This window comes from Haliotis cracherodii, unplaced genomic scaffold (genome assembly GCF_022045235.1).
Source record: "Haliotis cracherodii isolate W230 unplaced genomic scaffold, xgHalCrac1.p SCAF_14, whole genome shotgun sequence".
Lineage (NCBI taxonomy): Eukaryota > Metazoa > Mollusca > Gastropoda > Lepetellida > Haliotidae > Haliotis > Haliotis cracherodii.
This window is the reverse complement of record NW_027266269.1, coordinates 19335870-19346463: the sequence shown is the minus strand read 5'-3', so window position 1 is coordinate 19346463 and position 10594 is coordinate 19335870. Positions and strand designations below refer to the sequence as shown.

The window sequence follows — 10594 nt, the reverse complement described above, 5'->3', positions numbered from 1 at the left end:
TGTCCCTTGAGATCGTCCGGATCGTGTTAGCTACACACAGGCTCTAGTAAAACACATGGTCTCTGTTCGCACGAACATCTGGATGATGAGTGAGTGAATGTCGCTTTACGCCGCACTCCAGCTATGTCACGGGGACATCTATATAATGGAGTCTGGCCCACGCAAACCAGTGCCTGAAAACATGAACACCGATCCACGCCATTGGGCCGATGACACGTAATCAGTCAGGTTACAGATCCTGGCCACCTGATCCACTTTAGTCGCCTTACGACCGGTAATGGATTCTGGGGGTATATTCTAAGCAATTATAACGGGCACTTGATGGTGAAGCAGGACGAATTAATGGTCTTCCCCCAAAAGCTACGCATTTCCCAATTAGTCAAGCCAGCGTAGCAGTCCCGAGTCAGTCACACGACCTGTTTCTTCCACAACCGTATCAAGGATGCTATTTGAAGGACATTAGGGGAGATAACTCTCAAATGCAAACTGCCCGGACGCACACACGTTCGCATGAAGCGCCGGGACAATTCATCTGACACCAAAGATTCATACCAGGGTTCGAACGCCACTGTCCTGTAGGAATAAAACACATTGTTTTTACTGGAAATCCGGTCTTCGGAAAAGAGCTGTTCATGACATAATAGTTGCTTTTTAGATGGACCTGGGCGCCATCCGGGTACTCACAAAAGCACATACAATAGTGGCCAGGGCAACTTCCGGCCCGACAATGTCGACTACACCACCCGTACATTCCTTTAACGGACTGTTGGGGTTTCGCTGGCCCACAGATTATGTTCCTAAACCTTTCGTTACAAGGCTGCTGTGTTGTGTTCTGCGGTGGAGGGGATGCAGTTGATGACGCTGTAAAATTTTGGGAAACTGCAGTTGTAGTCATCGCTGTCGTCATAGTCGTTGTGGCCTGTGTTGTTGTAGTCGTTGTTTGAGTGGTTGTAGTTGGTGTGGTAGTCGTTGTAGTTGTAGTAGATACGGTCGTGGTTGGTGTTGTCGTGGTTGGTGTTGTCGTGGTTGATGACGTGGTGGAAGAGGGAGGTTGGGCGTTGGGTTGGACGTAGGCGTAATGCAAACCAGCCCGGGGGTAGGTGTAGACGATGCCAGATTTGATGTTGTTGGTCACTGTCGTGTCGTGGTTGTTACCACTGCGACTGATGGAACCATGGCCGTTGTCTAGACCGTTGGTCGTGCTGTCCGAGTCGCCAAGGATTCGGATGTCTGCGCAGTTGATGAACTCTTCCTGGGGTCCACACCCGAGGCATTCTTTACACCCATTGTGGTCTCGGCCCATGCGGTACCCTGAAACATGAGTGAGTGAGTGAGTGAGTGAATGAGTGAGTGAGTGAGTGAGCAGGCCAATCTTCCTGAGGCAAGAGAGTTAACTGACTATAAAAGTCCAGTTTTGATTTGATGCACTTCGCGATGGAAGACCAAATTTTATCACAATATAGATCTTGATTGTCGATCAGATCGTCTTGACAGGGCGCAGCCATTTTGATGGAAACAAATGCAAGTGATACGAGGGGTGGAATCTGATTGGTCCATAGGAGAGGCATATAGGGGACATAACTCGTAACAGCCACTGGTGGCGCTACGAACGAGCCCAGGAATTCTAGCCTAGTTCGGCAGGGGTTGAAGTAAGTTAACTCTCTTGCCTCGGGAAGATGTCACGGGGTATGATGGAATATAAAGTAGTGACGGTCAATCTCATTAAATTCAAATAGTTTACCTTTATGCAGGAAGATCTGACAAGCCTTTCATTGGAGGAAGCGTCTAGTGAATTTTACAAACAGGTAATCAGTATAGAGTCTCTAAATTTGCGGCAGGAGCATTTGGAGAAGCACATCCGATTTCTGTATTTCGAAGATTAAAGTACCGCCGTCATATAGCTGGAATATTGCTGAGAGCGGCGTTAAATAACAACCAACCAACCAACAAGATTAAAGTTAACGAGCAGTTATAAGTGATCAATAAAAAGAGAAAACGGGTGCATAATCGAGGGAATTTATGTGTTCTGTGTTTCTTTTCTATCGTTCAGGCCGTTATTTTCAAATTAAACAACGGAGTGATAATGAAATTAAAAATATTGTTGCGGTGTAGGGGGTATGTTAAAACATACATTTCAAGGAGGAGCTGAAATATGTTTTTATACAACATATTATTGTTCACAGCATCCAGTCAAGTGAACAACTATTTTGGGGGAAACCTGAGGCAAAATTATTTTGCTCCAGTGCTTTCTGTTACGGAGCAGGGCCCCGTTTCACAATTCGATCGTAGCGCTAAGATGATCGTAACTCTCATACTTTAACATTGACTTACGATAGTCGTAGCTCTAAGGTCGCTTTGTGAAACGGGGCCCTGCATGCCAAATGGTGCACACCTCACTCTACAGTAAACAGTTAGGCTTTACAGGTAACAGCAAACATGCTTTACAGGTAACAGTAAACAGTTAGGCTTTACAGATAAAAGTAAACAGTTAGGCTTTACAGATAAAAGTAAACAGTTAGTCTTTACAGGTAACAGTAAACAGTTAGGCTTTACAGGTAACAGTGAACGGTTAGGCTTTACAGGTAACAGTGAACAGTTAGGCTTTACAGGTAGCAGTAAACAGTTAGTCTTTACATGTAACAGTAAACAGTTAGGCTTTACAGGTAACTGTAAACAGTTAGGCTTTACAGATAAAAGTTAACAGTGAGGCTTTACAGATAAAAGTAAACAGTTAGTCTTTACAGGTAGCAGTAAACAGTTAGTCTTTACATGTAACAGTAAACAGTTAGGCTTACAGATAAAAGTAAACAGTTAGGCTTTACATGTAACAGTGAACAGTTAGGCTTTACAGGTAACAGTAAACGGTTAGGCTTTACTGGTAACAGTAAACAGTTTGACTGCTGGAATACTCACCAGTGTGATACTTCCACTGTAACACACAGATCTGACAGCTCAGTCCCTCAGGCATACGCAGATGCATGTCATAATACTCCCTTCCGCTACCGGTGTAATAGCGAGTAGAATTAGTTTCCTCAATTACTAATGCTGGATGCGTTTTGAAGCATGTCTCAAGGTTTGGACCAACAGGACCTTCTTGACGTGGACAGAGTCGGAACTCAAAGTAGCCGAGCAGATTCTGTCTAGTGTACACAGTCACATTCAACTTCTGGCCCATTTGGATTGTTTTAATCGGAGCCTGCTTGGAGTAGATCCCAGGATATTCGTTTTGCTTGATGACGTCATTGTATGCGTCACCGCACGCGCCGCATCGTCCAGCGGCGTTTTGCCATTGTTCCTGCATTAAAAAGGACATCACAATGTCGTGACAATACATTCAACAACGGTGGTGGTGATGGTGGCGATGATGGTGGTGATGGTGGTGGTGATGGTGATGATTTTCACTAGATCTATCTTTCTTTCGTTTTTTCATTCTATGTATGATTCCTTTTAGCTTGTACGTTATTTGCATATAGTTTTTAAACGTCATGCGTGTGTTGCTTTTTCAGTCAAGTTGCTCTCCCTCCAATAACATTCTTTTCACTTTTCCATGACACACACTCCCAACCCCTCCCCTCCCCCCTACCTCCGGGCAACAGAAGGCATACACGTACAAATTGGGTTTCACAAAACAAAAATACAACGTTTTCAAAACGCGACAAAGATGAGCACAGTCGCCCAAACACTGCAAACCCGGGTCCAAAACACAGCCATGATCAAACACACCACCACTGAATAACCATAACAATAACGGGCTTGGTTGATGCGTGTCATCGTATTCCAATTGCGTCGATGCACATGATGTCAATCACTTAAATGTCTGGTCTAGACTTGATTATTTACAGACCGCCGTCACATAGTTGGAATAATGCTGAGTGCGGCGTCAAACAACAAGCAAAGAAAATTTTGCTGTTTGGGTGCATATTTGTCAATATGCTGTTACAACTTGCGTTAATAAATTAGATATCAATCAAATAATTTGTCTTGTTTTTTGTGAATGTGAGTTTGAGGAATACACTTACTGCCACACAAAACTTTTAAGAATATAATAAGGTAAAGCCATGAGACGAAATGAAGATAAATCTTCTGCATGTGTCACATAAACTTGAGCAAGACACATTGTTTATTCAAGTGACTCCTTACACAACATTTCACAAACCAGACAACACATGATCGCGCGCAAAACAATCAAACTGTCAGCATTTCCGGCCCGTAAAGGACCTCGGGCGATTTTTACATAAGCAAATAGTTTTCCTTGAAAATTTTCCACATAGCAGATGCTAAATTTGAATGCCATATATTTTTTTAAAACTTAAAAGTACAATTGCCTTGTCCGCTTGGTGGCGACTAACGGGATCGGGTGGTCTGGCTCGATGGCTAGTGATTGCTTACAGACCGCCGTCATATAGGATGGAATGTTGCTGATTGCGGCGTCAAACAAGAAACAAACAAAATATTATTATGTTGATGTTGGGACAGGTTTAACTACGCTTTAACATTATTTTAGTTTGGTTCTTTGTTTATTGTTTAACGTCGCACTCAGCAATATTCCAGCTATATGACGGCGGTCTGTAAATAATCGAGTCTGGACCAGACAATCCAGTGATTGACATCATGAGCATCGATCCACGCAATTGGGATCCTATGACATGCATCAACCAAGTCACCGAGTCTGACCACCCGATCCTGTAGTCGCCTCTTACAAGCATAGTCGCCTTTTACGGCAAGCATGGGTTGCTGAAGACCTATTCTAGAACGGATCTTCACGGGTCTCATATGGGATGGAACGTTGCTGATTGCACCGTCAAACAAGAAACAAACAAAACAGTATTAAAAAAATTGAATGGGCGATTAATTAATTAATTCATGTATGTAAAATCAGTAAATTATAAAACAATAGTTAAGTCCTTATGTTCAATGTAAACATCAGTTTGATATTAATGTTTCGCTATACAAATGATGTGATCGAAGGGGACACTACGCATTGAACAGTATTTTAGTTTGTTTGTTTGTTGTTTAACGCCGCACTCTGCAATATTCCAGCTATATGACGGCGGTCTGTAAATAATCGCGTCTGGACCAGACAATCCACTGATTGACATCATGAGCATCGATCCACGCAAGTCAGCGAGCCTGACCACCCGATCCTGAAGTCGCCTGTTATGACAAGCATAGTCGCCTTTTACGGCAAGCATGGGTTGCTGAAGACCTTTGCTCGTCCCATATCTTCACGGTCCATTTTTTTTCGTTGTCATGGTGACTGACTTACTGTGCTGAGGTGAGGGGTAAATAACGTCGCGTTAATGATTCTTTCGCTCATATAGAGATGCGCATGCGCGTACTGTTATGGCAAGAAACCACAAATGCTAAAGCCAAAAACGAAAACATGAATTGTTTTTTTGCCGACCCTAATCTTGTGTCCCCGACGCCTAAACTCATTTCTCGTTTGCATCATGGCATTGATCCCCATCCTGATAGTGGTCATATTGCATACAACCAGACATTGTCTTCATTTCAAAACAGGTCTCCACAAACATATTGCAAATTACCGTTCTTCAAAGAAAATAGGGCAAAACACGGGACCTACCTACCATTTTTGGGACGGAGTGAAATAGGAAATACAGGTATATATTTTGGGGGCCAAATGATTCGAACACACGACCAGCGAAACACGATAAGACGAAGGAACGTAGCGAATCAGGGCGACGGACACGCAAAGTGCGCTTTACAAGAAATATCTATTTTGCTAACTATAAACATCGTCGAGTTTTGATCACGTGGTTACAATACAGGGAGGAAACGGCAGGCAGGTGACTGCGAGCAGGTATATTTAGATGGGAAATTGGTCAATGGCTCCATAAACTACACTGGCACATGTTTGTCCTTCATGTCGTGCTGGTAATGTACGCACGATAAGACACACTGCTAAATGTAGCCTAAATAGTGTCGCCGACTGCCGACTTACTCGAAGATTAACCACCTTATATCAAAACTCAACGGTCATTTTTATCGCTAGCAAAATAAATGTTTCTTGAAAAACGCAGTTTTGCAATTTTTGTCATTACTGTAAATTAAATTCCTTGTCGCCGGAATGGCTTGTTTTTACTAAGTTTAAGCATACTTGCAGTTATCTTTGTTAATAAATCGTCGCGATAGTTCGTGATGATACTTCAGATTGCAGGACTACAGCTACTGACAAAATGTCGTGCTGCAAGTTCACTGAATCTTCTGGCAGGCTTTCCCATCCAATCTTGTCAAAATGAGCAATCACTTGGCCTCAAATAGGAGCCACGCGTCTTGACAGGTCGGGAATGTGAGCGCGACATTTATTTCTTTGGTCATAAATATTAGTTATAAAATTTATTCATGATATGATTTAGTACATTATCGAGGTTATTGTGCAAGCACGGGGCCTAAAAGAGGTATGCCTCGATCTCGAATCTTTTTCAATACGTATATATGAAAAGGTAGATAGATAATGTACAACTACAAAATATTTTTTCAAAGCTAGTCTGTATTGGAGCTGCCAGTTTGAAACTTGTGCCGTATAGCTCGTGAAAGCTGTTTTCATTGGCAAATGTTGACTTCTTGTTAGTCATTTCATTGGTTAGCAATATTCCAGCTTAATGACAGCGGTCTGTAAATAATCGAGTCTGGACCTGACAATCCAGTGATTGATATCATGAGCATCGATCCACGAAAATTGGGATCGATTACATGCACCAACCAAGTCACCGAGCCTGACCACCCGATCCCGTTAGTCGCCTCTAACGACAACTAAGGTCGCGTTTTACGGCAAGCATTGGTTGCTGAAGATTGATATCATGCGCATCGACCTACGTAATTGGGATACGATAACATACATCAACCAATCCTGACCACCTGATCCCGTTAGTCGCCTCTTACGACAAGCGCTGTCGCCTTTTTCGGGAAGCATAGGTTGCTAAAGATTGACATCATGAGCATCGATCTACGTAATTGGGATACGATAACATGCATCAACTAATCCCGACCACCCGATTCCGTTAGTCGCCTCTTACGACAGACATAATCGCCTTTCACGGCAAGCATGGGTTGCTGAAGACATTCTAACGGGAATCCTCACGGGTCACGCTGCTTGTAGCAACATTCTTTTAAAATCAGGGCGGGTTACAATATGAATTAGTTCCACGCATTGTCCTCATTTATAGAATAGAAAGCGGGTCTGGGCCGTGATGGACTACGGCTTTATCCACAAGGCTACCCAACCACCCCTTCATTAGGAAATATGAATATGAATTTTAATCGCATAAATCTAATTCCTATGGCTCATAAAAATACATTCAAACGCTGTAAGACAAATAAACAATAAAAAAATACTTACATAAAACCCACCACAGTTCAACAGCTCATCTAGATAGTTCATTGGCACGTTGACATCGCCTAGCCTCCATAAACTCGATCTCATCGTAGGCTCTATAAGACGAGCTCTCCCATAGGCTAATTCCCACAAGCACGTGAAATACGTGAATATTGAGAAGAGAAAGAGTCGGACATATCCAATGTTACACGGCATAGCGGTGACGAACGATTGATTAATAAATGCAACAGTTGAGAAGAAAACGTCACAACAGGTTGGCTCACAGCTCACAATTTGACATTTTGTATTTGCGTGTAATTAGCAGTAGACGTCCTTTCAGAGTGAAATATCCTCCGGATAATGAAACATATACCTCTTTTGGCGATTATCAGTCTTTTTATCTGAAATGAATTAACGTTATGTGCTTGGATTTGAACGAATGGATCCGGGAAATATTCTGTAAAATCCACAGGTGAAATTCAAAATCCATTCAATATCAGTTAATACTAAAATTCGATAAAATGTATCCAGTTACAATCGAATTTCACCAACGCACAATTCAGCTGCCTAAGGTTTGTCAAGATGGCAAAATATTCAACAAAATGTCCTCCACTTTGCCGACGCTGTCCTGTTGCCGGGGATAACAATAAGTTCTCATATTTATATACGATCCACTGACATCCTTAAATGGTTCTGATAAGCGGGGATTTATATATGACGATGCTACGAGGAGTGTGAAGTCATCGCGTGGGAAGATTCCGTCGTTTACTTCCGGGTTAGTGCCGAAAGTTCATCGAGTAGAATATTTTCCTCCGATGGTCCAAGATATTTGTTGAATCCTGTCAGTAGTGATCTGTTAAAATAAGGAATATAATGACAAAACTTATCATACAGAAATTCTGGTTTTCAGTAGTCCATTCATATAATGTTCACAGCAGTTTTGCCCTTAACGCCAAATAGAATCTGTTTCGGTGGATAATCTGGACTTATTATTATTATAAAATTATACATTTACAATTATTTTTTACAGTTTAAACATTCAAAAGAACAAGATTCCTGTAAGTTTTACAATGAGAATAACTTCGTTCTTCTTTTGACACAAGCGATGTTAAAGGCGAACTGAAAATTAAGGAATATGCTTTTATGGTGCAATTATCGTGACAAATGAAGGTTAATAAACTTGCGGAATAGCTTTACTTCGTCTTAAAATCCACCTTTAACCTTCTTAAACCTCATTACTCTTTGTTAAACCTGACAAGCGTGTTTAAACAAGTAATTAAACCTGCCCGACTGTTTATAATTAGCCAGGCATGATTAGTGAACGTCACTATGCAATACACACCGCAACTTGTCAATCATGTGTCAAGGCCTGTCTGTGTCATGTGACGTCATCAAATATTGGGCACCACACGACGTCAACAGTTGTGATAATTATATAAATGTGCAGGTAAAGCCAAATTACGTTTCTACTACCATCATCATCACCATCATCATCAAGGTTAACATCAACAACAATAACAACAACCAGAAAGATGTTTGGTTTTTGTTTAAAGCTTCAACCAGTCTGAACACCCAATCCATTCACCCGCCTCTTACGATTCCCGACATAGGTACAATGTGTGAAGCCCTTTTCTGGTGTCCCCCGCTGTGATATTGCTGGAATATTGCTAAAAGCGGCGTAAAGCCAAAACTCACTCACTCACTCACATATCACGTATCACAACACGTGGATGCAGGTCGATGCTACCCCTATTTCGACACATGAAGAGACATATACTTTCCATTTGTTGTCACGAGTAGATGGTACCCCTATCTCGACATATTGTCACGAATAGATTCTGCTGTTATCTCAGCGCGTGGTCGATACTGCCTCTATATCACTATAAAGACAAAGTAGAAGATAGAGCGATATCGACGCATGGGTGAGGAAAATACCCCTATGTCGACGCACTGTCGGGGCAAAGAGATCTGTCCCCTAGTCCCCAGGATCCACTGACCGTATGTTCGACTTCCAGATTCACCCCTTGATCTGACACACCATTCCACGATCGCGTGGTTCGCCAAACATCTTTGACGTGTGTCACGGAGGCATTAAACCAAAATAACTGACACGCCGTGATGTAAGGGAAATAATGTTCAAAGGGTTCGGGGATCGAAATCAATCATAAACCATAAGGTCACTACACTCTACTATAACTGTACACTGTACCGCACTGTAACTCACCGTGTCGGATACCCTGTGCCAACAACAGCTGAGCGACTTCTGACGCTGTGAGTGATCGCGGTTCTCTCTTAAAACATCACACTTATTACCAGCGACATAAATTAATATGCTCACTCGCGTATATACGTGATTCGCAATTCACATTTCACCGTGGGCGATGTGTACGTTTGCTTAATCCATGTATAAGTATATTAGAGCTGGCGTATTTGCGATGGGGGGCCCGGGGGTATCGACGGAGACAGTCTGAGGGTGAGGGCTGACAATTCTCCATGCGTTTGATGGAGACATAAATTAGTATTTGATGGATGACGCATCAAAATATTCGCATCCACGTCAAAGGCTTGCGATTGAAGGTGCGTGCGATGTCTGTTTGTGCTCGCATCACTTAATAAAATCTCATCACTCAGATTTGAGGCCCCTTGAGGCGTTCATAGGCAAACCTCTAATGGCGACTATTTAAGGCCATTTAGTAGCATTGAGTTAATGAGAAAGATTTGCGATGAAGGTCTCGTGGATATTAATAGAATGATTGACTTAAGCAAAATAGTTGTTGTAGGAAAGCAGGCGTTTATGGCCATTGCTTGGAGTGAGTTAAAACCTGACGCCGCATCAGCATTAATTCAGCCATATAGCGACTGCTTGGAGTGTTTTTTGTGTGGTTTGGTTTAAGAATTGTTTAAGGCAATCAGAGTCTGCAATATTCCAACAATATCATGACGGCCTTTAAACGATTGGACCCGTGAGGATCCGGGGTAGAATAGGTCTTCAGCAACCAATGCTTGCCGTAAAAGGTGACTATGCTTGTCGTAAGAGGCGACTAACGGGATCGGGTGGTCAGGCTCGGTGACTTGGTTGATGCATATCATCGATCCCAATTGCGTGGATTGATGCTCATGATATCAATCACTGAATTGTCTGGTCCAAACTCGATTATTTACAGACCGCCGTCATATAGCTGGAATATTGCTGAGTGCGGCGTTAAACAACAAACAAATCAACAAAAACTTTAAACGATTGAGCCCGGGCCACAAAAG

At 42.4% G+C, this 10594-nt stretch overlaps 1 protein-coding gene across 1 annotated transcript; it reads right to left on the bottom strand.

Moving 5' to 3' along the window:
- Positions 1-475: 475 nt before the first annotated feature.
- On the bottom strand, positions 476-7552 carry LOC139460615 (uncharacterized). Its single transcript, XM_071242083.1, has 3 exons — positions 7361-7552; positions 2914-3295; positions 476-1311 (listed from the first exon to the last, which is right to left on the bottom strand). Exons 1-3 carry the CDS (start codon positions 7550-7552, stop codon positions 476-478), a joined length of 1410 nt encoding a protein of 469 aa, XP_071098184.1.
- Positions 7553-10594: the final 3042 nt, after the last annotated feature.

Bases quoted from the DNA above. Each gene is read 5' to 3' on its own strand.
- LOC139460615 (XM_071242083.1), bottom strand. From the start codon at position 7,552: ATGCCGTGTAACATTGGATATGTCCGACTCTTTCTCTTCTCAATATTC. The intron at 3,296-7,360 runs GTAAGTATTTTT...TTTTTAATGCAG, and splicing joins TGAACTGTGGTGGGTTTTAT to GAACAATGGCAAAACGCCGC. The intron at 1,312-2,913 runs GTGAGTATTCCA...CTCATGTTTCAG, and splicing joins ACAGTGGAAGTATCACACTG to GGTACCGCATGGGCCGAGAC.